The sequence below is a fragment of the Entelurus aequoreus genome, linkage group LG28 (assembly GCF_033978785.1).
Source record: "Entelurus aequoreus isolate RoL-2023_Sb linkage group LG28, RoL_Eaeq_v1.1, whole genome shotgun sequence".
NCBI classification, from domain to species: Eukaryota; Metazoa; Chordata; class Actinopteri; order Syngnathiformes; family Syngnathidae; genus Entelurus; species Entelurus aequoreus.
In genome coordinates, this window is record NC_084758.1 from 19299029 (window position 1) to 19326812 (window position 27784).

The following is a 27784-nucleotide window of genomic DNA, read 5'->3' on the forward strand; positions in this document are numbered from 1 at the left end:
CAATTGCTGTCAGAAAAATTGTATGTAAATTATCAAAAAACTTTCCGTTCTGAGTTCCCAATGAAGAGACAAGAGGCTGTCTTTGTTGCACCAAGCAAAGGCTTGGAAAATTCCATTGTGTACGATATGAGGAGACGGGAGGGGGTTATCTATTGTCATCGAGGACCAGCCCAAGCCCGAGGTATCCTTTTCTTTTGTGTTAATGTGACCGAAAACAATGACTGTTTACATACTCCCCATTCCTTTAGAAACTGATGTTATGTAAACAGGGAAAGTCCAAATAAAAAGAGGTGGCGTACAATCTTTCGCCGGAGCGTGGGTGACACTGTAAGAGGTTACAGGTCGACACGTTTCTCCTCCAATTGAGCAAAATTTAATTCTGCCTCTGTTTGATTCTTTGCTTCTTGTCTTGTTTAATAGATGTCATCAGTGTTTAAACCTGACATCTTCATTACTTGCTACTGATGCTAAGAAACAAGCATCCATCATTTGTGTATTGCTGTTTTTTTTAATTGTGTAAATGAATGTTCAGAGGCAAGTGTCCATAACGGTTTCTATACGGTTTACCGCCAGCAGGGGGTGTAGTCACAGAGATTAGGGTGATATGTTATGTACATGATGTGTGCAATAAACTACAGCGACCATGTGTTGCCCAGTGTAAGTCATGTAAGGAGCCATTGCACAAAATGTTTTATTACAAAGTTTTGCCTTTTAGTTTATGACAAATGGCCGTGGAGGATGGAGAGAGTCCCGGAAGAAAAGCGAGAGTTGTGGTGGTGGTGGGTGGGGATCAGGCACTTGACATGCTCACTGGCTGCAGCTCCCACAAGGCCGCAGTCCGTTCTCGTTGCAGGAAGTGCACTTGAGGGCTTTGAAGGAGTCCGTGAAGCAGTTGCGGAACACGGACATCTTGCTGCCATGGCACGTCGGGCACGGGATGAAGGCGAAGCCCCCGCAGATCTGGCACGTCTGGGGGTGCTGCACCCGCTGGAGGGGGGAAAAACACCGTCATGCATGCCTTACTTATATGTGAGTACACCGCCTGATTGGTCAAATGATAAATCAGCCTTGACGAGAATAAATGCATGTGGTTGTAGACAGCCACAATGTATCCCGTCAGACATCCTCCAAGTGCTGTAGTTAAAATACCATATTTTTTAGAGTATAAGTCGCTCCGGAGTATAAGTCGCACCGTCCAAAAATGCATAATAAAGAAGGGAAAAAAACATATACAAGTCGCACTGGAGTATAAGTCGCATTTTTGGGGGAAATTTATTTGATAAAAGCCAACACCAAGAATAGACATTTGAAAGGCAATTTAAAATAAATAAAGAATAGTGAACAACAGGCTGAATAAGTGTACGTTATATGAGGCATAAATAACCAACTGAGAACGTGCCTGGTATGTTAACGTAACATATTATGGTAAGAGTCATTCAAATAACTATAACATATAGAACATGCTATACGTTTACCAAACAATCTGTCACTCCTAATCGCTAAATCCCATGAAATCTTATACGTCTAGTCCAGTGGTTCTTAACCTTGTTGGAGGTACCGAACCCTACCAGTTTCATATGCACATTCTCCGAACCCTTCTTTAGTGAAAAATTAAATGTTTCTTTTTCAAATTCAAGACAAAGTTATATGTTTTTGGTAACACTTTAGTATGGGGAACTTAATTTGGAGTTTTTTGGACACTAGGGGAACATATTGTAAGTAACAAAGACTTAATTTAGTTTTTTGGACACTAGGGGAACATATTGTAAGTAACAAAGACTTAATTTAGAGTTTTTTGGACACTAGGGGAACATATTCGAAGTAACAAAGACTTAATTTAGAGTTTTTTGGACACTAAGGGAACATATTCGAAGTAACAAAGACTTAATTTAGAGTTTTTTGGACACTAGGGGAACATATTCGAAGTAACAAAGACTTAATTTAGAGTTTTTTGGACACTAGGGGAACATATTCGAAGTAACAAAGACTTAATTTAGAGTTTTTTGGACACTAGGGGAACATATTCGAAGTAACAAAGACTTAATTTAGAGTTTTTTGGACACTAGGGGAACATATTGTAAGTAACAAAGACTTAATTTAGAGTTTTTTGGACACTAGGGGAACATATTCGAAGTAAAGACTTAATTTTGAGTTTTTTGGACACTAGGGGAACATTCGAAGTAACAAAGACTTAATTTAGAGTTTTTTGGACACTAAGGGAACATATTGTAAGTAACAAAGACTTAATTTAGAGTTTTTTGGACACTAGGGGAACATATTCGAAGTAACAAAGACTTAATTTAGAGTTTTTTGGACACTAGGGGAACATATTGTAAGTAACAAAGACTTAATTTAGAGTTTTTTGGACACTAGGGGAACATATTCGAAGTAACAAAGACTTAATTTAGAGTTTTTTGGACACTAGGGGAACATATTCGAAGTAACAAAGACTTAATTTAGAGTTTTTTGGACACTAGGGGAACATATTGTAAGTAACAAAGACTTAATTTAGAGTTATTTGGACACTAGGGGAACATATTCGAAGTAACAAAGACTTAATTTAGAGTTTTTTGGACACTAAGGGAACATATTGTAAGTAACAAAGACTTAATTTAGAGTTTTTTGGACACTAGGGGAACATATTCGAAGAAACAAAGACTTAATTTAGAGTTTTTTGGACACTAGGGGAACATATTCGAAGTAACAAAGACTTAATTTAGAGTTTTTTGTACACTAGGGGAACATATTCGAAGTAACAAAGACTTAATTTAGAGTTTTTTGGACACTAGGGGAACTTATTCGAAGTAACAAAGACTTAATTTAGAGTTTTTTGGACACTAGGGGAACATATTCGAAGTAACAAAGACTTAATTCAGAGTTATTTGGACACTAGGGGAACATTCGAAGTAACAAAGACTTAATTTAGAGTTTTTTGGACACTAGGGGAACATATTCAAAGTAACAAAGACTTAATTTAGAGTTTTTTGGACACTAGGGGAACATATTCGAAGTAACAAAGACTTAATTTAGAGTTTTTTGGACACTAGGGGAACATATTCGAAGTAACAAAGACTTAATTTAGAGTTTTTTGGACACTAGGGGAACATATTCGAAGTAACAAAGACTTAATTTAGAGTTTTTTGGACACTAGGGGAACATATTCGAAGTAAAGACTTAATTTTGAGTTTTTTGGACACTAGGGGAACATTGGAAGTAACAAAGACTTAATTTAGAGTTTTTTGGACACTAAGGGAACATATTCTAAGTAACAAAGACTTAATTTAGAGTTTTTTGGACACTGGGGGAACATATTCGAAGTAACAAAGACTTAATTTAGAGTTTTTTGGACACTAGGGGAACATATTCGAAGTAACAAAGACTTAATTTAGAGTTATTTGGACGCTAGGGGAACATATTGGAAGTAACAAAGACTTAATTTAGAGTTTTTTGGACACTAGGGAAACATATTCGAAGTAACAAAGACTTAATTTAGAGTTTTTTGGACACTAGGGGAACATATTCGAAGTAAAGACTTAATTTTGAGTTTTTTGGACACTAGGGGAACATTCGAAGTAACAAAGACTTAATTTAGAGTTTTTTGGACACTAAGGGAACATATTCTAAGTAACAAAGACTTAATTTAGAGTTTTTTGGACACTGGGGGAACATATTCGAAGTAACAAAGACTTAATTTAGAGTTTTTTGGACACTAGGGGAACATATTCGAAGTAAAGACTTAATTTTGAGTTTTTTGGACACTAGGGGAACATATTGGAAGTAACAAAGACTTAATTTAGAGTTTTTTGGACACTAGGGAAACATATTCTAAGTAACAAAGACTTAATTTAGAGTTTTTTGGACACTGGGGGAACATATTCGAAGTAACAAAGACTTAATTTAGAGTTTTTTGGACACTAGGGGAACATATTCGAAGTAAAGACTTAATTTTGAGTTTTTTGGACACTAGGGGAACATATTGGAAGTAACAAAGACTTAATTTAGAGTTTTTTGGACACTAGGGAAACATATTCTAAGTAACAAAGACTTAATTTAGAGTTTTTTGGACACTGGGGGAACATATTCAAAGTAACAAAGACTTAATTTAGAGTTTTTTGGACACTAGGGGAACATATTCGAAGTAACAAAGACTTAATTTAGAGTTATTTGGACGCTAGGGGAACATATTGGAAGTAACAAAGACTTAATTTAGAGTTTTTTGGACACTAGGGAAACATATTCGAAGTAACAAAGACTTAATTTAGAGTTTTTTGGACACTAGGGGAACATATTCGAAGTAACAAAGACTTAATTTAGAGTTATTTGGACACTAGGGGAACATATTCGAAGTAACAAAGACTTAATTTAGAGTTTTTTGGACACTAGGGGAACATATTCGAAGTAACAAAGACTTAATTTAGAGTTTTTTGGACACTAGGGGAACATTCGAAGTAACAAAGACTTCATTTAGAGTTTTTTGGACACTAAGGGAACATATTCGAAGTAACAAAGACTTAATTTAGAGTTTTTTGCACACTAGGGGAACATATTCGAAGTAACAAAGGCTTAATTTAGAGTTATTTGGTTAGGGTTAGAGGGTTAGGGTTATAATAAGGCCATGCCGAATAAGGCATTAATAAGTACTTAATAATGACTAGTTAAGAGCCAATATGTTACTAATTTGCATGTTAATAAGCAACTAATTAATGGTGAATATGTTCCCCATACTAAAGTGTTACCATGTTTTATTACTGGTGCACAAACTGAACCGTGCATGAACATCACCTTGTTCAAAGAACAAAACCAAAACAGTGCATAAACTCACAACAAATTACACACCTGCAAATCAGTCTGACTTCTGCTGTTGCCGTATCCGTAATACGCCGATAGGGAGAAGTTTTTATTTACACGATGAGTCGGGTGTGTCCTGATCTCCGCCAAACCCCTGAGCCCGACTCACCGAACCCCTAAGGTTCCATCGAACCCAGGTTTAGAACCACTGGTCTAGTCTCTTATGTGAATGAGCTAAATAATATTATTTGATATTTTACGGTAATGTGTTAATAATTTCTCACATAAGTCGCTCCTGAGTATAAGTCGCACCCCCGGCCAAACTATGAAAAAAACTGCGACTTATATTCCGAAAAATACGGTATATGCATTTAAAATATGTTCTGTCGAGAACAATGTGTTGGAAGCAAAGTGACGAGGAGGCCGTCCATTATGGATTACACACATGTTTGACTGGTGCTGCTGTTCATTTGTTATTAGGACTTTCACTCTGATGCACTTGTGTTTGCACCAGACCGTGTACACTGCCTCATACACATGAATATTTTAGCAGCGTGTCAGTTTAGTCCACAGCAACATCGTGTCTGACAACCAACCTCAATTTTTGTTAGAAGGTCCTGCAGCTCTCCTGATTCGTTCATGTCCAGAATCTTCTCAGCTCCCTGAAAAAAAAACCCACGACAGTTTCAGTAATGGCGAATTCTACGAAACGCCGCACAATGTTTTACTGCTTCTTGTGCAAGTGTGAAGTGAAGTGTGAATTATATTTATATAGCGCTTTTCTCTAGTGACTCAAAGCGCTTTTACATAGTAAAACCCAATATCTAAGTTACATTTAAACCAGTGTGGGTGGCACTGGGAGCAGGTGGGTAAAGTGTCTTGCCCAAGGACACAACGGCAGTGACTAGGAAGGTGGAAGCGGGGATCGAACCTGGAACCCCCAAGTTGCTGGCACGGCCACTCTACCAACTGAGCTATACCGCCCCAAGCATGGGCAAAAATACATTACATTATTATAAAATGATTTATTTGTATAGCAATTAGGAATGTCCGATAATGGCTTTTTGCCGATATCTGATATTCCGGTATTGTCCAACTCTTCAATTACCGATACCGATATCAACCAATACCGATATATACAGTCGTGGAATTAACACATTATTATGCCTAATTTGGACAACCAGGTATGGTAAAGATAAGGTCCTTTTTTTAAAAAATTATAAAATAAGATAAATAAATTAAAAGCATTTTCTTGAATAAAAAAGAAAGTAAAACAATATAAAAACAGTTACATAGAAACTAGTAATTAATGAAAATGAGTAAAATGAACTGTTAAAGGTTAGTACTATTAGTGGAGCAGCAGCACGCACAATCATGTGTGCTTACGGACTGTATCCCTTGCAGACTGTATTGATATATATTGATATATAATGTAGGAACCAGAATATTAATAACAGAAAGAAACAACCCTTTTGTGTGAATGAGTGTAAATGGGGGAGGGAGGTTTTTTGGGTTGGTGCACTAATTGTAAGTGTATCTTGTGTTTTTTTGTTGATTTAATAAAAAAAAACGATACCGATATTTTCCGATATTACATTTTAAAGCATTTATCGGCCGATATTATCGGACATCTCTAATTGCAATGCAACATTTTTGCATTTTATATGATTAATACAATTGTATAATTTGACGCACATATAATATGACTTTTAAAATGATTGGCTTATAAAATATTAACTATATATACAGTACAGGCCAAAAGTTTAGACACACCGTCTCATTCAATGTATTTTCTTTATTTTCATGACTATTTACATTGTAGATTGTCACTGAAGGCATCCAAACTATGAATGAACACATGTGGAGTTATGTACTTAACAAAAAAAAAAAGGTGAAATAACTGAAAACATGTTTTATATTCTATTTTCTTCAAAATAGCCACCCTTTGCACTGATTACTGCTTTGCACACTCTTGGCATTCTCTCGATGAGCTTCAAGAGGTAGTCACCTGAAATGTTTTTCACTTCACAGGTGTGCTTGAAGCTCATCGAGAGAATGCCACGAGTGTGCAAAGCAGTAGTCAGCGCAAAGGGTGGCTATTTTACAGCGTCTTGTGTCAGCTAAACACACTAAACAAAGTCTGAGAAAAGATAATACAAATAATAACAGAAGAAATGGATATGTTAAAAATATAGTTTGACAAAAACAGACTTTCTTTCAATCTCAGTCAAACTAAAATTATATTTGGTAACAATAGAAGAGAAAGTCAAACTCAAATATAAATAGACGGACATTGAAAGAGTAAAATAAAACACATTTTGTGTAACAATACATGAAAGTACGCAAACTGGAAATGTCATAAAAATATATAAAAAATACAACAAAGTGGCAAAAAATGTCAATAATAAATAAAGCAAGATATGTTGTGGCGACTTGTCCAGGGTGTACCCTGCCTTCCGCCCGATTGTAGCTGAGATAGGCTCCAGCGCCCCCCGCGACCCCGAAGGGAAATAAGCGGTAGAAAATGGATGGATGGATGGATGTTGTGGACCAAAAATCACTCCATATTCTCTACTGCTTGCCAGTGTTACCATATCTGAGTTGTTGCGCAGAAATATGGGGAAATAAGTACAAAAGTAGACTTACTGACTTATTATATTAGCATGTTATATAGAAGAAATGTGAGCGATACATACAGTGATTACACCACACTTGACATACTTCACACAAAAGTCCCAATTTCTCCGTGATTGTTGGTCCAAAGATAATGAAGATTTTGGTAAAATGAGGGTAATAACTTATTTTTTTTACGTTTATTGGGGCGTCAGAGGGCCTACTGGTCACCAAACACTGCAGGCATTTACACATACATATATATATGTATGTATATGTGTATATGTGTATAAGTATATATATGCGTGTGTATATGCATGTGTACGTGTGTATATATATATATGTGTGTGTGTGTGTGTGTGTGTGTGTGTGTGTGTGTGTGTGTGTGTGTGTGTGTGTGTGTGTGTGTGTGTGTGTGTGTGTGTGTGTGTGTGTGTGTGTGTGTGTGTGTGTGTGTGTGTGTGTGTGTGTGTGTGTGTGTGTGTGTGTGTGTGTGTGTGTATATATATATATATATATATACTGACGGAAGCAGATTTTTACATATATCCAAATTTAAGTGTTACTTCTTTATTTTCATAGTCATATTACAAAACAGCTAGTGTTCTTCCAATGGTGCTCTTTTGGTCTGCAAGTACTGTGTGTCGGCCTTGAAATTTTGGTATGCAGGGAGTAGCCATAACAACGAGGGTGGGAGCGAGGGACAGATGGAAGAAGACAGCACTTCCGTGGGTTTGGGGGGGGGGGGGATCGATCTTAGCTGCGCTAGTGAACGCTTCTGTACTGGAGTGGTCTCATTCTATTTCCAAAGCTTTGGAAATAAATTACAAAGTACCTATTCTGTTTCTGGTGGTCCTTCTACTCAGCTTATTTGTCATCAAAAGAACTTGGGAGTGACCAGCAACTTAAATTCCCTGGGAGGAAGATCTGCTGGGACGCAACAATACATATATATATATACATATATGTGTGTGTGTGTGTGTATAGATATTCATGTGTGTGTATATACAGTATAATAGGGCTGTGTACCCCCCTCAAGGCCAACGTCAGCTGGGATAAACTAACTAAAAAAGCCTTTTTTAAATAGAATGATTAAAAATGACCTATGTATCCCTTGCTGACTTTGAGTGTGTCTAAGAAGTGTGACTACCACAGAGCAAGTAGTGCTGACCCCGAGGTAGTGTCCGTCTATGAAGACCACAGGCAGCGATGGAGGCTCTCCCACTCGCTTGCAGCGCTCATCCAGCTCCTTGCCGTACTCGCCGTCCAGGGCGATGTTCTTCTCCACAAACTTCAACATGTGGTTCTGGAAGATCTTCCGCACCAGCTCGCAGCGCTCAAAAGTGGTTCTGACCACGCGGAAGCTGGTGGTGTAGATCACAATGCGCCCAAATTCCAGCAACAACTCCACCTACGGATACAAATATAAAAAAATCGACATTTTTGTCACATTTTTATTGTTAAAGTAATCCTCTAACTTTCAGGGCCTGTTAGTAGATATGTAGCTTAGATTAAATGCCAAATTGTAAGGACCGTTAATGTTTTACAAGTACCAAGTCAATCAATCAATGTTTATTTATACAGCCCTAAATCACAAGTGTCTCAAAGGGCTGCACAAGCCACAATGACATCCTCGGTTCAGATCCCACATCAGGGCAAGGAAAAACTCAACCCAATGGGACAATGAGAAACCTTGGAGAGGACCCCAGATGTTAGGTGTTTGTTTATATATCGTAGCGTCCCGGCAGAGTTGGTGCTGCAGGGAATCCTGGGAATTTGTTCTGTAGTGTTTATGTTGTGTTGAGGTGCAAATATTCTTCCAAAATGTGTGTGTCGTCGTCGTTTAGTGTGGTTTCACAATGTGGCACAGGTTTATGACAGTGTTGGCAATGTTCATACTGCCACTCTTTTGATTGATTGAAACTTGTATTAGTAGATTGCACAGTACAGTACATATTCCGTACAATTCACCACTAAATGGTAACACCCAAATAATTTTTCAACTTGTTTAAGTCGGGGTCCACGTTAATCAATTCATGGTAATAAATATGTGATAAACATATTTAAAGGCCTACTGAAATGAGATTTTCTTATTTAAACGGGGATAGCAGATCCATTCTATGTGTCATACTTGATCATTTCGCGATATTGTCATATTTTTGCTGAAAGGATTTAGTAGGGAACATCGACGATAAAGTTCGCAACTTTTGGTCGCTGATAAAAAAAAAGCCTTGCCTGTACCGGAAGTAGCGTGACGTCACAGGTTGTGGAGCGCCTCACATCTGCACATTGTTTACAATCATGGCCACCAGCAGCGAGAGCGATTCGGACCGAGAAAGCGACGATTACCCCTTTAATTTGAGTGAGGATGAAAGATTTGTGGATGAGGAAAGTGACATTTTAGGATTAGAGGGCAGTGGAAGCGATTCAGATAGGGAAGATGCTGTGAGAGGCGGGTGGGACCTGATATTCAGCTGGGAATGACTAAAACAGTAAATAAACACAAGACATATATATACTCTATTAGCCACAACACAACCAGGCTTATATTTAATATGCCACAAATTAATCCCGCATAACAAACACCTCCCCCCTCCCGTCCACATAACCCGCCAATACAACTCAAACACCCGCACAACACACTCAATCCCACAGCCCAAAGTACCGTTCACTTCCGCAAAATTCATACAGCACATATATTTCCCCAAAGTTACGTACGTGACATGCACATAGCGGCACGCACGTACGGGCAAGCGATCAAATGTTTGGAAGAAAGCTGCGTACTCACGGTAGCGCGTCTGCTATCCAACTCAAAGTCCTCCTGGTTGTGTTGCTGCAGCCAGCCGCTAATACACCGCTTCCCACCTACAGCTTTCTTCTTTGCTGTCTTCATTGTCCATTAAACAAATTGCAAAAGATTCACCAACACAGATGTCCAGAATACTGTGGAATTCTGCGATGAAAACAGAGCTGTTTGTATTGGGACACAATGGTGTCCCAACACTTCCGCAAACTCCGTGACGTCACGCGCAAACGTCATCATACCGAGACATTTTCAGCCGGATATTTACCGGGAAATTTAAAATTGCACTTTATAAGTTAACCCGGCCGTATTGGCATGTGTTGCAATGTTAAGATTTCATCATTGATATATAAACTATCAGACTGCGTGGTCGGTAGTAGTGGCTTTCAGTAGGCCTTTAAGTCAAGTTAATGGCCATGCATTTTACGTCTTAGTGTGACATGTATGGCTGTTGAGTAAGAATGCCCTTCATTCACCTGTGTGTAGTGTGTGCAGAGTTAAAATGATCGTGTCATTAACGTATCATCGTGCACAATGTGACCCAGGTTAGGCTTTGTTAGTTATAGATTATTAGATTTGAGACTTTTATATAACGTAAAATGTGTCAATCGGCACAGAATTGACAACAGGATTGGTTTATCAAAAATAATTTTAAATATTTAAAGTTGCCATCAATCCCACGTGGGTGCTCGGCATTGTCCGTGGGTGCTCGAGCCCCGAAGCACCCACAGGATCGGCGCCTATGACTGTAGCGTAAATGACTTTTTTTTCACGTGGTTTATGCGTACTACCGTATTTTTCGGAGTATAAGTCGCACCGGCCGAAAATGCATAATAAAGAAGGAAAAAAACATATATAAGTCGCACTAGAGCAGGGATGTCCAAACTTTTTCCACTGAGGGCCGCACACGGAAAAATTAAAGCATGTGGGGGCCATTTTGATATTTTTCATTTTCAAACCATAACAAAATATATGCATTTTTTATTTATTTTACCTTTAGGGGTTCCGGGGACCATAAAGGTTCTCAGTCATTAAAATGTTAAAAATAAGTCAGATTATTATTTTTTTTAAATTATTTAAAGCTTACAGTAAATCTCTATATCAACTTCAAGTTGATATAAAGTAATACAAATAAAAAAAAATGTTTTATGGCTTTTCTGTCAAAAACAACTTAGTTTTTTTTATAGTAAAACTGAAATATGCAGTATTTAGTAATTAGAGCCCTAAAAGATCAATAATGCAGGACACCATTGATTTTAATTCTTTCATATTTTTGAGTCATCACAGTGAAAAGATAAATAAAAAAACACTAAATATATTTGGGATCCAAAAGGTGCCTTACTCATAAAGTGATACATTTTTATTAGGTTTTTATTTTACTTCCAACACTTAAGTTACGAGATCAACTTCAGATATATCTGTCCATTTTATGCTGGAACTATTATTTTGTTTGTTTTATGCGCTTTTGTCAAAGAAAACTTGGCTACTACACAATATATGCAATATTTACCACATAAAACATTTTAAAGTGAAATATTTGAAGTAATTGGAGCCCTGAAAATAATTCATTATAACATGGATTTTTTTGTCTTTTTTTTTTTTTTTGAGCAATGGCAAAAAAAAAAAAATGAAGAAAGACAAAAGAAAATAAAACAGCCTGCATGGCAGCTTTTGTGTCAACATTGCAACTTTTTCTCGTTAGATTTCACCTCATTCCACTTTTTTTAATGCTCTTTTTTATTTTTACAATACTATTTCCAGAATGTGTGGCGGGCCGGTAAACAATTAGCTGCGGGCCGCACTTTGGACACCCCTGCAGTGGAGTATAAGTCACATTTTTTGGGGAAATGTATTTGATAAAAGCCAACACCAAGAATAGACATTTAAAAGGAAATTTAAAATAAATAAAGAATAGTGAACAACAGGCTGAATAAGTGTACGTTATATGAGGCATAAATAACCAACTGAGAACGTGCCTGGTATGTTAACGTAACATATTATGGTAAGAGTCATTCAAATAACTATAACATATAGAACATGCTATACGTTTACCAAACAATCTGTCACTCCTAATCGCTAAATCCCATGAAATCTTATACGTCTAGTCTCTTACGTGAATGAGCTAAATAATATTATTTGATATTTTACGCTAATGTGTTAATCATTTCACACATAAGTCGCTCCTGAGTATAAGTCGCACCCCCGGCCAAACTATGAAAAAAAACTGCGACTTATAGTCCGAAAAATTTAAAGAAAATAATTAATTAGAATTAAAAGAATGTCCAACCTTAATGTTGTTTAAAAAATGAAAAAACCTAACAAAGACATGATTTTCAATTTGTACACAACGTGTTTACATTATGTCCAAGAACCTTTATAGATGTGGACTCATTTCCTGAACACTATTTACAGTATTGTTGTTGCTTGTGTGTCGATACGGAGGCTGATTGATCACCTGACACATATTAAATCTGCCTGCAGCTAAAACCAAAACTAATCTCACTTAATCTACAGCCACATTCTTCCTTTCACGCAGCAGCAGCAACAAGTTGTCCTTTGTGTGTGTGTGTGTGTGTGTGTGTGTGTGCGCGCACGTGTGTGTGTGTGTGTGTGAGCTAACTAGAAAGCAAAGGGCTGAGAATTCATTAACCTGATTAGTTTTTTTCTTGACACACTTAACCAAATGTACCATGAATCTTTAATTCCACGCTGACCTTGTCCACCAGTGGGAGCTTTTATCCTGCACTTCCCACACAATAACCCTCAAAATAACACACACACACACACACACACACACTTGAATGGCACTTGCATACACCTATCCTGCATATTTGGTCATGCATTATTCATTCAGGAAATGACAACAAATGTCATTTTTAATGTTGTGTGTTTATAGTAGATACAAACTATACTAGTGGTCTACCTCAAAGATGCAAAAAAAAAAAAAAAAAAAAAAGGTAATCAAATGTCAAATTTCATTAAAATAATTCAAATGTTTTGTTGTTACAAATCGCTCGTAAAGTCGACTTATGCATACGACTAAATAGTCATTAAAGGCCTACTGAAATGAAATGTTTTTATTCAAACGGGGATAGCAGATCCATTCTATGTGTCATACTTGATCATTTTGCGATATTGCCATATTTTTGCTGAAAGGATTTAGTAGAGAACATCGACGATAAAGTTCGCAACTTTTGGTCGCTGATAAAAAAAAAAGCCTTGCCTGTACCGGAAGTAGCGTGACGTCACAGGTTGAAGGGCTCCTCACATTTCCCCATTGTTTACACCAGCAGCGAGAGCGATTCGGACCGAGAAAGCGACGATTACCCCATTAATTTGAGCCAGGATGAAAGATTTGTGGATGAGGAACGTGAGAGTGAAGGACTAGAGTGCAGTGCAGGACGTATCTTTTTTTGCTCTGACCGTAACTTAGGTACAAGGGCTCATTGGATTCCACACTTTCTCCTTTTTCTATTGTGGATCACGGATTTGTATTTTAAACCACCTCGGATACTATATCCTCTTGAAAATGAGAGTCGAGAACGCATTTTGTTGTCATGGTAACTAAAATGTTTTGTTTTTTTTAAAGTGCCAAAATCTTGGTGTTGCGCCTACATCTAGACATGCGCCAACATTGTTACCGTATTTTTTGGACCATAGGGTGCACTGCCCATGAACGGGTCTATTTTCGGACAAAAGGTGCACCGGATTATAGGGCGCATTAAAGCTGTCATTAGGGACAGAGGACCCTATTGTATTTCTAGCGTTTTATTATTATACCGCCGCCTCTTTGAGCTGTAATTAGACCCCCTTAACATGCTTCAAACACACATCAGGACTGGCGAAAATTGCGATCTAATCAAAAAACCAAACCCCAAAACTCAAAATTGCGCTCTAGCGCCCCCTAGGCAAGGCAAGGCAAGGCAACTTTATTTGTATAGCGCTTTTCATACACAAGGCAGACTCAAAGTGCTTCACAGACAACAAAGTGAAATGAAAGAAAATAAAAGCAAAATTAAAATGCAGACAATAAAAATAAAAACAGTGCAGACGTTAAAAGTTAAAAGATTAAAAGATTTAGCTGAAAGCTAAGGTGAACATAAAAGTCTTCAGTCTAGTTTTAAAAGTAGTGAGAGTTGGGGAGAGTCTGACATCTTCAGGAAGTTTATTCCAGCTATTTGTTGCATAGTGACTGAATGATGATCTCCCTTGATTTGAGTTTACTCTTGGAACCGCTAACAGATTGGTCTCAGAAGATCTTAGTGATCTAGAGGGCGTATATAGTGGGAGCATATCAGTGATATACTTGGGCCCTAGACCATGTAGTGATTTATATGTGAGCAGGAGGATTTTGAAATCTATTCTCTGATGTACAGGGAGCCAATGTAAGGATTTAAGAATTGGTGTAATGTGCTCACATTTTTTGGTCTTTGTTAGAACTCTAGCAGCAGCGTTCTGAACAAGCTGTAGCTGCCTGACAGTTTTTTTGGGAAGACCTGCAAGGAGACCATTACAATAGTCTAGCCTACTGGTAATAAAGGCATGTACAACTTTTTCTAAGTCTTGAGCTGACATGAGCCCTCTAAGTCTTTTTACATTTTTGAGGTGATAGTAGGCCGATTTTGTTACTGATTTGATGTGACTGTCGAAATGTAAATCAGAATCTAAAATAACCCCAAGATTTCTGGCTTTATTTGAGGTTTTCAGGGACAGTGATTGAAGGTGTTGGATGACTTTAAACCTTTCTTTTTTAGCACCAAAAACAATTATCTCAGTTTTATCTTCATTTAGTTGTAGGAAATTTTGGCACATCCAGTGTTTGACTTGCTCAATGCACTGGCACAGAAGATCTATGGGGCGATAGTCATTTGGTGATAGCGCTACATAGATTTGGGTGTCATCGGCATAGCAATGATGGTCAATGTTATTATTTTGCATGATTTGTCCTAGTGGGAGCATATAGATGTTAAATAAAGTCGGCCCCAAGATTGAACCTTGGGGGACTCCACACGTTACGTTGGTTGGTTCTGATACAAAGTCACCAATGGAAACAAAATAGTTCCTATCTTGTAGATATGACTTGAACCAGCTTAAAACTGTGCCTGAGATCCCCACCCAGTTTTCCAACCTGTCCAAAAGTATTGAGTGGTCGACAGTGTCAAATGCAGCACTGAGGTCCAAAAGCATTAATACTGAAGTTTTGCCAGAGTCTGTGTTTAGACGGATGTCATTTATAACTTTAAGAAGGGCCGTCTCTGTGCTATGAAGAGGTCGAAATCCTGACTGGAAGTTGTTGTGGCAGCCAGTAGAAGCCAAGAAGTGATTTAGTTGTTGGAGGACAACTTTCTCAATTATTTTACTTATGAATGGTAGATTTGAAATTGGTCTGTAGTTGTTGATAACAGAGGCATCTAGGCTCTGCTTTTTTAGAAGAGGTTTAATGACTGCAGTTTTGAAAGCCTTCGGGAAATTGCCCGATTGAATAGAATTATTAACTATTTGCAAGATGTCTGTTGATAGGCAGTCAAAAACATTCTTAAAGAAGTTGGTAGGTAAAACATCAAGGCAGCAGGTGGATGACTTTAGAGCTGTCACCGTTTCCACTAGAGTTTTAGAGTCTATGGCATTAAAGCTTGCCATCATTGCTGTGTTACTTTTGCCTAAATGGGGTGGTGATCCAACTTTTTTACTTGAGATATTGATGGTGCGTCTGATGCCTTCAATTTTATCAGTATAAAAGAATGCAAAGTCATTGCATTTCTGCGTGGAATGGAGTTCGGCTGGTATTTGTGTTGGGGGTTTAGTCAGTCTGTCAACGATTGTGAATAGGGTTTTGGCCTTATTTGTGTTGCTGTTTATGATATTGGAGAAGAATGTTTCTCTAGCACTTTTTAAGACTAAATTGTAGGCCTGGAGGCTCTCTTTATAGATGTCATGGTGAATATGAAGTTTTGTATTCCGCCAGATTCGTTCAGCCTTCCTGCACTCTCTTCTCTGGGCTGTTACAGCAGCAGATTTTCTCCAGGGTGCCTTTTGCTTGCCAGAAATCGTTTTAACTGTAACAGGTGCAATGATATCTATGATATTCACAATTTTGGAATTAAAGTTGCTTACAAGATCATCAGCATGACATGGGTTTAGAGGTGGTAGTGAGGAGATGGCGTTTTTAAAGAGGACATTAGCATGTTCATTTATGTACCGCTTTTTGACATTCTTTGATTCTGTTTGTGTGTCCGGAATTACAGAAATATTAAAGAAAACACAGAAATGATCAGACAATGAAGGATCAATCACAAGAACATCAGAAACATTGAGACCTTTTGTGATAATCAGGTCCAGGGTGTGTCCCTTATAATGTGTAGCCTCTTTCACATGTTGAGACAGTTCAAATGTGTCTAAAATAGTAAAAAGTTCTTTTGCGCCCTTGTCATTTAAATCGTCAATATGAAAATTAAAATCACCAGTTATAACCAGGCAGTCAAAGTCAGTGGAGATGCTAGACAATAGTTCAGTAAAATCATCAAAAAAATTTGCAGAATATTTAGGTGGCCTGTAGATAATTAACAAGAGAATTTTGGGAGAGCATTTCAACACAGCACACAGGTATTCAAATGATGTAAACTCACCGAGTGACATCTGTTTCCCCTGAAACATGTTTTTAAATATAGCAGCAACCCCTCCACCTCTTTTCCCCGATCTACATATATCAATGAAGTTATAGTTGGGGGGTGCTGTCTCGATCAGAATGCTTGCACTGTTATTTTGTTCCAGCCATGTTTCAGTTAAAAACATAAAGTCAAGTTTAGAAGTGCTAATAAAATCATTGACTAAAAATGATTTGCTATTCAGAGACCTGACATTGAGCAGACCCATCCTGATGGTGTTATTGACAGGCTTCGATGTTGGCTTTGATTTGGAGATAATAGGAATGAGATTGTTTAGGTTAGCAGGGTGGCTAAGTTTCCCAATGTTTACTCTCTTGGTAGTCACAACAGGGATGTAGAAGGTGCCATGATTTGATGTAGGCAACCTTGGGCCCAGCTGATAATGTGGTCTACTGCTGAACCCTTTTCTGTATCAGAAATATTCAGGACTGCTGTCAGGGCGAGGCGGGGTTTGCCGTAAGGGGGAGGGGGAGTGAGCAGCGTCAGAGCTGGGACGAACTACTGAAGGTGGACGTTGAGGGCGTGTAAGGGGTTGGCGTGAGAAAGGTGAAGTATGGCTGGGGGGTTGTGGAGCACGCCTTCGTGGAGGGGGTGGTGGAGGTGAGCGATGATCTAGGGGGGTAAAAATCTGAGTAGGGTGGGGCGTGAGTGGGGGTAGCTCCCGGAACTCCAAGGGGGAGAAGGGGGGAGAAAGGTCTACTTGAGGGAGGGAGAAAGATGGAGACGTGGATGGCTTGGGGGATGTGGGGGAGGGATCTTCACATGCATTCAGAATGGAGGGAGGGGCGGTAGAGGAGGATAGACACCTCTCCTCTTTGCTCTGGTGTATCTCATGGTCGACGTTCTCCTTTTGCAGTGGCGGTCCTCCTTCGACGTTCCTGATAGGCTGTGTTGTGTCTTCCTTCCTCGGTGGCTCCTCTTGTCTCTTGTCCTTGGCAGTGATGATAGATGCAAGATGCAGGAAGTGAAACATGTTGTTCATGAATAGCTTTACTCCCATCTTATTCAGGCAAAGTCCGTCTGCCTTAAAAAGATGCCTGCGGTCCCAGAAAAAGCTAAAATTGTCAATAAAATGCATTGAACGAGCAAGAAGTGCACTTGATAGCCACTCATTCAGCGAGTAAAGTCTACTGAATCTCTCAGCTCCTCTCCTGATTGGGGGTAGAGGACCACTGATAAAAACGTCAGCATTCACAGCGCTGACTGTTTCAAAGAGTTTATTGAAGTGCTCTTTCAGCTCTCTTGATTGTTGTTTTACAATGTCATTAAAACCAATGTGCAGGATGATATTTTTCACATTTGGGTGTGCAGCGACAATTTCCAGGATTCTTTTTTCCATGTCAGATACCATATCCTTCGGAAAGCAGAGTACTTTGGTGTTATTATTGCTTTTCATATCTTTTACAGAAAAGTCCCCCACAATCAGATTTTCAGGAGCTCTCGTTAGCTTTCTCTGTGGTGTAAAGTTAGCAGGTCTTACCCTTCTGCGTGGTGATGGTGGGTTATTCAGGCAATCAGAGGGGGATCCATTGTCCATCAACAGTGGGGCAAACCTGTTCTTTAGTTGGACACTTGCTTGCTGGGGAGGTTTATTGGTAGTTCTCCTCTTCTCAGCTGTCCGCTGCTGTGTCCTACGTGGCAGTGGAGTTGATGACGCAGTATGCCTGGCTGAAGATGGTAGCGCAGGCCAGCCGGTCAGATCAGAGATATCGGGGCGCTGGGTCCTGCCAGATATCCATTCTCCCTTGTCGCAGGGAGGTGGTCTTCTCTTTGGCTTTGCACCAAGTGTGTTCCAGGGAGGATTTTCACTGGTAGATTTATTACCCTCTACAGGGACCTCCCGTTTCTTCGTAGCTTCATTGTTGCTAGTTAGCTGGGTTGTAGCATGGTGCTGTCCAGTGTTTTCAGTCGACAGGAGTGCTAGAGTGGTGTTGTAGCCACATTGTCCATTCACTTCTAAATTCACTTCCAACCGATTCATTTTTATTTCCAACAGTAAAATCTTCTTTAGCAGTTTGTGGTAATCTTCCGTAGAGAAAGGAGGCATCTTATGCTGATTACCTTTAGCACTGTAGCACAGGCTCGGGCTCAGGCTTATCTTGAATGGTAGGCCTCCTCGCGTAGTGTTGAGGACGTCGTAAAAATATTGAAAAATGCCTCTGTTATCTAAAAGAAAATATAGTCCCACTGGTTTGGTAAGTATCCAAGAGCTGTTGCTCTTTGTGTAAGAAAATAGCAGCAGATAGTAGCAAAAAATGCAAGCAGAAGTGAGAGCAAGCGAGAGCAAGCAGAAAAGCGTCCATCCAGCGCAGAGGACGGACTAAAGTTTAGAAGTGCTAGGAAGAAAGCACAGACAAAACTGCCTCTAACTCCCAGTCGGAATGTCGTAGAGACATGAAACAAAAACCTCTATGTAGATCTCACTTAGACCTATATTTCATACACTGACAACCCCCAGCAAAAATCAACAGGAAGTTTGCAATTCCCCCTTCAAAACAAAAGTTGTGTAAAAACAGTCACTTTTTTTCAAACATTATCTCCTCTGAGCACTTTTGCCGTGTCGGCTTCAAATTAGCACAGGAGAGAGATTGAACCCTTCTGATTAAAAGTTAATGAAAGAGTTTTAATTATTGCTCCGGTTTGGATTTTATGAGCCCTCAAAGTCGGTCCCGTCCATCGCTGCTTGCAGCTTTAATATTATGATTATTTTTTTAAATGTGAAACACCTTGTGGTCTACGTCAGTGTTTTTCAACCTTTTTTTGAGCCAAGGCACATTTTTTTGCGTTGAAAAAATCCGGGGGCACACCACCAGCAGAAATCATTGGAAAACAAAACTCAGTAGACAGTTAAAAGTCGTTGTCGCAATTGTTGGATATGATTTTAAACCATAACCAAGCATGCATCAATATAGCTCTTGTCTCAAAGTAGGTGTACTGTCACCACCTGTCACATCACGCCGTGACTTATTTTGACTTTTTTGCTGTTTTCCTGTGTGTAGTGTTTTAGTTCTTGTCTTGCACTCCTATTTTGGTGGCTTTTTCTCTTTTTTTGGTATTTTCCTGTAGCAGTTTCATGTCTTCCTTTTGAGCAATATTTCCCACATCTACTTTGTTTTAGCATTCAATAATAATTTCAGTTGTTTTTATTAGGGATGTCCGATAATGGCTTTTTGCCGATATTCCGATATTGTCCAACTCTTTAATTACCGATACCGATATCAACCGATACCGATATATACAGTCGTGGAATTAACACATTATTATGCCTAATTAGGACAACCAGGTATGGTGAAGATAAGGTCCTTTTTTTAAAAAATTAATAAACTAAAATAATATCAATATATTAAAAACATTTTCTTGAATAAAAAAGAAAGTAAAACAATATAAAAACAGTTACATAGAAACTAGTAATGAATGAAAATGGGTAAAATTAACTGTTAAAGGTTAGTACTACTGGTTTTAAGGACGACTTTAGAAAAACTAGTTTTTAACCAAAGTACATTCTTAAGTACGACTTTAAAATGACTGGTTTTTAACCAACTTACATTTTTATTAAGTACGACTTTAGAAAAACTGTTTTTTAACCAACTTACATTCTCAAGTGTGACAGTAAAATAATTTTTTTTAACCAACTTAAATTCTTAAGTACGACTTTAAAGGCCTACTGAAAGCCACTACTACCGACCACGCAGTCTGATAGTTTATATATCAATGATGAAATCTTAACATTGCAACTAGGGATGTCCGATAATGGCTTTTTGCCGATATTCCGATATTGTCCAACTCTTTAATTACCGATACCGATATCAACCGATACCGATATCAACCGATATATGCAGTCGTGGAATTAACACATTATTATGCCTAATTTGGACAACCATGTATGGTGAAGATAAGGTACTTTAAAAAAAATAAAAATAAATAAGATAACTAAATTAAAAACATTTTCTTGAATAAAAAAGAAAGTAAAACAATATAAAAACAGTTACATAGAAACTAGTAATTAATGAAAATGAGTAAAATTAACTGTTAAAGGTTAGTACTATTAGTGGACCAGCAGCACGCACAATCATGTGTGCTTACGGACTGTATCCCTTGCAGACTGTATTGATATATATTGATATATAATGTAGGAACCAGAATATTGATAACAGAAAGAAACAACCCTTTTGTGTGAATGATTGTAAATGGGGGCGGGAGGTTTTTTGGGTTGGTGCACTAATTGTAAGTGTATCTTGTGTTTTTTATGTTGATTTAATAAAAAACAAACAAAAAAAAACGATACAGATAATAAAAAAACCGATACCGATAATTTCCGATATTACATTTTAACGCATTTATCGGCCGATAATATCGGCCTGCCGATATTATCGGACTTCCCTAATTGCAACACATGCCAATACGGCCGGGTTAACTTATAAAGTGCAATTTTAAATTTCCCGCTAAACTTCCGGTTGAAAACGTCTAGATATGATGACGTATGCGTGTGACATCAATGGTTGAAACGGAAGTATTCGGACACATTGTATCCATTACAAAAAAGCTCTGTTTTCATGGCAAAATTCCACAGTATTCTGGACATCTGTGTTGGTGAATCTTTTGCAATTTGTTTAATGAACAATGAAGACTGCAAAGAAGAAAGCTGTAGGTGGGATCGGTGTATTAGCGGCTGGCTGCAGCAACACAACCAGGAGGACTTTGACTTGACGCGCTATCCGACGCTAGCCGCCGACCGCATCGATGATCGGGTTAAGTCCTTCGTCGCGCCGTAGATTGCTGGAATGCAGGTGAGCACGGGTGTTGATGAGCAGATGAGGGCTGGCTGGTGTATTTGGAGCGCTAATGTTTTTATCATAGTTCTGTGAGGTCCCGTTACTAAGTTAGCTTCAATGGCGTCATTAGCAACAGTATTGCTAGGCTTTGACAGGCGGCACAGCATTAACCGTGTAGTTACAGGTCCAGGGTTTGGTTCGGTGTCTCCTGATAGTAGTATTGTTGATCTGCTGTCTATCCTTCCAGTCAGGGGCTTATTTCTTTTGTTTCTATCTGCATTCAAGCACGATGCTATCACGTTAGCTCCGTAGCTAAAGTGCTACACCGATGTATTGTCGTGGAGATAAAAGTCACTGTGAATGTCCATTTCGCGTTCTCGACTCTCATTTCCAAGAGGATATAGTATCCGAGGTGGTTTAAAATACAAATCCGTGATCCACAATAGAAAAAGGAGAAAGTGTGGAATCCAATGAGCCCTTGTACCTAAGTTACGGTCAGAGCGAAAAAAAGATACGTCCTGCACTGCACTCTAGTCCTTCACTCTTACGTTCCTCATCCACAAATCTTTCATCCTCGCTCAAATAAATGGGGTAATCGTCGCTTTCTCGGTCCGAATCTCTCTAGCTGCATTGTAAACAATAGGACAATGTGAGGCGCTGTTCAATTGACTACGTCACGCTACTTCCGGTACAGGCAAGGCTTTTTTTTATCAGCGACCAAAAGTTGCAAACTTTATCGTCGATGTTCTCTACTAAATCCTTTCAGCAAAAATATGGCAATATCGCGAAATGATCAAGTATGACACATAGTCTGGATCTGCTATCCCCGTTTAAATAAAAAAATTCATTTCAGTAGGCCTTTAACTATGATATTAAGTGAGAAAATGTCAAATGGAAAACCAAAACAAACCCTGTCTTCTCACCTTTATCCAGATCTGCACCAAAAGGCGTAGAAATAAGCTGTTGATAGAAAACTACTAGAAAGTAAAGTATGCAGGGTAAAACTGGTGCTGGTGGAGGACTTACTGTGTTCCTGGGCAGGTTCTCAAAGAGCGTCTGACCCGCGCTGACTTTGTGCTTGACCCCCCTCACAGTCCCGTTCTTGCTGAGTATGTTGACCCTCTTGGAGGTGAACGTCCAGTCCTTGGTGGCCCCGGCGTACACCAGCAGCTCGTCGGGCTCGCCCTCGCTGTCGTCCAGCTCGGACCCCAAGTACCCGCCGTAGGGGGGTCCGTCCCCGCTGGTGGACGGCGTGCTGGCGCGCTCCGCGTCCGAGCTGCTGGCGCAGTCCGAGTCCAGGGAGTCGCAGGGCCCCTCGTCCTTGAAGATCTCCTTCAGGACCCGGCCGCTGCTCCCCGAGGCCACGCGGAATCTCACCCGCTTCTGGGGCTTGGCCTGCCCCGGCTCCAGCGCCGCCACCACGGTGCCGTCCATCTGAGAGCCCGGCTGCTGCTCCTTACATGGTGTGGCACAGTTTGGCCGGGCGGGCCCTTCCTCTGCGCGCCATGGACTTAACCGCGTCTTTTAATCCGATCTGGAAGCGGGCGAGAGCCTGAGCTGCCTTCCGGTCACACTCGCACTGCCAGTCAATTATGCATGTCTTGTTGCCACGGCAACCTGGAAGGCGATAGCGGCGTGGTTATGAATTATGCAGCTGACTCTGCAGTTTTCACCAACGCTCGGATACAACACTTTTATGGCGCGCTTTAATAAAACCAGTTAACCTTTGACCTTTTCACCCAAACCACCTCAAGGGAGCTGACCTCTGCCCGCCCTTGTGACCCACTAACCCAAAAACTATTTTGGAAAAGACTAAAATTACAACCGGGGAAAGTGAAAGTGGGGCGGCAACATCTTTGGACCCAAACCTTTTTATAATTTAGCACCTGTGTCCAACGTACATTCTGAAGTACCACTTTAAAAGAACTATTTTTTAAACAACTTACATTTTTATTAACTACGACTTTCAAATAACTTTTTTTTTTAACCAACATACATTCTTATTAAGTACCACTTTAAAAAAAAAACTTGTTCTTAACCAACTTAAATTTGAATGAAGTACTACTTTAGAATACTAGTTTTTAACCAACTTACATTCTCAAGTATGACTGTAAAATAACAATTTTTAACCAACTTAAACTGCGATGAGGTGGCGACTTGTCCAGGGTGTACCCCGCCTTCCGCCCGAATGCAGCTGAGATAGGCTCCAGCGCCCCCGCGACCCCAAAAGGGACAAGCGGTAGAAAATGGATGGATGGAACCAACTTAAATTCTTAAGAATCACTATAGAAAAACTTATTCTTAACCAACTTACATTCCTTTTAAGTACGACTTTAGAAAAAATAGTTTTTAAATAACTTACATTTTTTTTCATATTTTGATTTATGTATTATTTTGGTTTAATTTTATCATATTTAATTAGTTTCTTAATTTTAATTAGACAAGCATGACAGGATGCTACATTAATCATGAATGGTTCCTTGTCCGAAAAATAAATAAAAAGCCATGCGGTGCAGTGTGGTAAAATATATTTGAATTAATCTAACATTTTTAAATAGAAATGTTGCATATTTTTTATGTATTTTAGATACATTTTCTCATAATTAATTAGTTTTTTACTTTTAATTAGACAAGCATGACAGGATGCTACATCATTCACGAATGGTTCCTTGTCCGAAAAATAAATAAATAAGCCATGCGGTGCAGTGTGGTAAAATATATTTGAATTAATCTAACATTTTTAAATAGAAATGTTGCATATTTTTTTATGTATTATTTTAGATACATTTTCTCATAATTAATTAGTTTTTTAATTTTAATTAGACAAGCATGACAGGATGCTACATCATTCACGAATGGTTCCTTGTCCGAAAAATAAATAAATAAGCCATGCGGTGCAGTGTGGTAAAATATATTTGAATTAATCTAACATTTTTAAATAGAAATGTTGCATATTTTTTTATGTATTATTTTAGATAAATTTTCTCATAATTAATTAGTTTTTTAATTTTAATTAAACAAGCATGACAGGATGCTACATCATTCACGAATGGTTCCTTGTCCTAAAAATAAATAAAAAGCCTTGCGGTGCAGTGTGGTAAAATATATTTGAAGTAATCTAACATTTTTAAATAGAAATGTTGCATATTTTTTATGTATTATTTTAGATACATTTTCTCATAATTAATTAGTTTTTAAAATTTTAATTAGACAAGCATGACAGGATGCTACATCATTCACGAATGGTTCCTTGTCCGAAAAATAAATAAAAAGCCATGCGGTGCAGTGTGGTAAAATATATTTGAATTAATCCAACATTTTTAAATAGAAATGTTGCATATTTTTTTATGTATTATTTTAGATACATTTTCTCATAATTAATTCGTTTTTTAATTTTAATTAGACAAGCATGACAGGATGCTACATCATTCACGAATGGTTCCTTGTCCGAAAAATAAATAAAAAGCCTTGCGGTGCAGTGTGGTAAAATATATTTGAATTAATCTAACATTTTTAAATATAAATGTTGCATATTTTTTATGTATTATTTTAGATACATTTTCTCATAATTAATTAGTTTTTAAAATTTTAATTAGACAAGCATGACAGGATGCTACATCATTCACGAATGGTTCCTTGTCCGAAAAATAAATAAAAAGCCATGCGGTGCAGTGTGGTAAAATATATTTGAATTAATCTAACATTTTTAAATAGAAATGTTGCATATTTTTAATGTATTATTTTAGATACATTTTCTCATAATTAATTAGTTTTTTAATTTTAATTAGACAAGCATGACAGGATGCTACATCATTCACGAATGGTTCCTTGTCCGAAAAATAAATAAAAAGCAATGCGGTGCAGTGTGGTAAATTATATTTGAATTAATCTAACATTTTTAAATAGAAATGTTGCATATTTTTTATGTATTATTTTAGATACATTTTCTCATAATTAATTAGTTTTTTAATTTTAATTAAACAAGCATGACAGGATGCTACATCATTCACGAATGGTTCCTTGTCCGAAAAATAAATAAAAAGCCTTGCGGTGCAGTGTGGTAAAATATATTTGAATTAATCTAACATTTTTAAATAGAAATGTTGCATATTTTTTATGTATTATTTTAGATACATTTTCTCATAATTAATTAGTTTTTAAAATTTTAATTAGACAAGCATGACAGGATGCTACATCATTCACGAATGGTTCCTTGTCCGAAAAATAAATAAAAAGCCATGCGGTGCAGTGTGGTAAAATATATTTGAATTAATCTAACATTTTTAAATAGAAATGTTGCATATTTTTTATGTATTATTTTAGATACATTTTCTCATAATTAATTAGTTTTTAAAATTTTAATTAGACAAGCATGACAGGATGCTACATCATTCACGAATGGTTCCTTGTCCGAAAAATAAATAAAAAGCCATGCGGTGCAGTGTGGTAAAATATATTTGAATTAATCTAACATTTTTAAATAGAAATGTTGCATATTTTTTATGTATTATTTTAGATACATTTTCTCATAATTAATTAGTTTTTAAAATTTTAATTAGACAAGCATGACAGGATGCTACATCATTCACGAATGGTTCCTTGTCCGAAAAATAAATAAATAAGCCAAGCGGTGCAGTGTGGTAAAATATATTTGAATTAATCTAACATTTTTAAATAGAAATGTTGCATATTTTTTATGTATTATTTTAGATACATTTTCTCATAATTAATTAGTTTTTAAAATTTTAATTAGACAAGCATGACAGGATGCTACATTAATCATGAATGGTGCCTTGTCCTAAAATGAAATAAAAAGCTGTGCGGTCTAATGTGGTAAAATACATTTAAATTAATTTAATGTTTTTATTAGATTTTTGCATATTTGGATTTATGTACTATTTTAGTTTAATTTTCTCATATTTAATTAGTTTCTTAATTTTAATTAGACAAGCATGACAGGATGCTACATCATTCACGAATGGTTCCTTGTCCTAAAAATAAGTAAAAAGCTGTGCGGTCGAATGTGGTAAAATATATTTAAATTAATTTAATGTTTATAAAAAAAATAAAAAGTTTGCATATTTTTATTTTATGTATTATTTTAGTTTAGTTTTTCTCATATTTAATTAGTTTCTTAATTTTAATTAGACAAGCATGCCAGGATGCTACACCATTCACGAAGGGTTCCTTGTCCTAAAAAGAAATAAAAAGCCTTATTATAAAATATATTTGAATTAATATAACATTTTTAAATTTCATTTTTGCATATTTTTCATGTATTATTTTAGTTTAATTTTCTCATATTTAATTAGTTTCTTAATTTTAATTAGACAAGCATGACAGGATGCTGCATTAATCACGAATGGTTCCTTGTCCGAAAATGAAATAAAAAGCTGTGCGGTCCAATGTGGTAAAATACATTTAAATTCATTTAATGTTTTTATTAGATTTTTGCACATTTTTATTTATGTACTATTTTAGTTACATTTTCTCATATTTGATTACTTTCTTAATTTTAATTAGACAAGCATGACAGGATGCAACATCATTCACGAATGGTTCCTTGTCCTAAAAAGAAATAAAAAGCTTTGCGGTCGAATGTGGTAAAATACATTTAAATTAATTTAATGTTTAAAAAAATAAATAATAATTATAATTTTTATATATTTTTATTTATGTATTATTATTAGTTACATTTTCTCATATTTGATTAGTTTCTTAATTTTAATTAGTCAAACATGAATGGTCGAATGTGGTAAAATACATTTAAATTCATTTAATGTTTTAAAAAAACTGAATTTTTTGGCATATTTATATTTATGTATTATTTTAGTAAAATTTACTCACATTTAATTAATTTCTTAATTTTAATTAGACAAGCATGACAGGATGCTACATCATTCACGAATGGTTCCTTGTCCTAAAAAGAAGTAAAAAGCTGTGCGGTCGAATGTGGTTAAATATATTTAAATTAATTTAATGTTTATAAAAAAATAAAAAGTTGGCATATTTTTATTTTATGTATTATTTTAGTTTAATTTTTCTCATATTTAATTAGTTTCTTAATTTTAATTAGACAAGCATGACAGGATGCTGCATTAATCACGAATGGTTCCTTGTCCGAAAATGAAATAAAAAGCTGT

General features: G+C 37.2%; 1 protein-coding gene across 2 annotated transcripts; it reads right to left on the bottom strand.

The window, feature by feature from the left end:
- Window positions 1-264: 264 nt before the first annotated feature.
- grxcr1a (glutaredoxin and cysteine rich domain containing 1 a) lies at window positions 265-23207 on the bottom strand. Of its 2 annotated transcripts, none has more exons than XM_062039716.1 (4): window positions 22668-23207; window positions 8573-8812; window positions 5385-5450; window positions 265-987 (listed from the first exon to the last, which is right to left on the bottom strand). In XM_062039716.1, the coding sequence occupies exons 1-4, from the start codon at window positions 23073-23075 to the stop codon at window positions 808-810; spliced, it is 894 nt and encodes a 297-aa protein (XP_061895700.1). In that variant the 5' UTR covers window positions 23076-23207; the 3' UTR covers window positions 265-807. The 2 variants fall into 2 exon arrangements, with proteins under 2 accessions (XP_061895700.1, XP_061895699.1); XM_062039715.1 differs by lacking the exon at window positions 22668-23207 and adding an exon at window positions 18350-19184.
- Between the last annotated feature and the right edge of the window lie 4577 nt (window positions 23208-27784).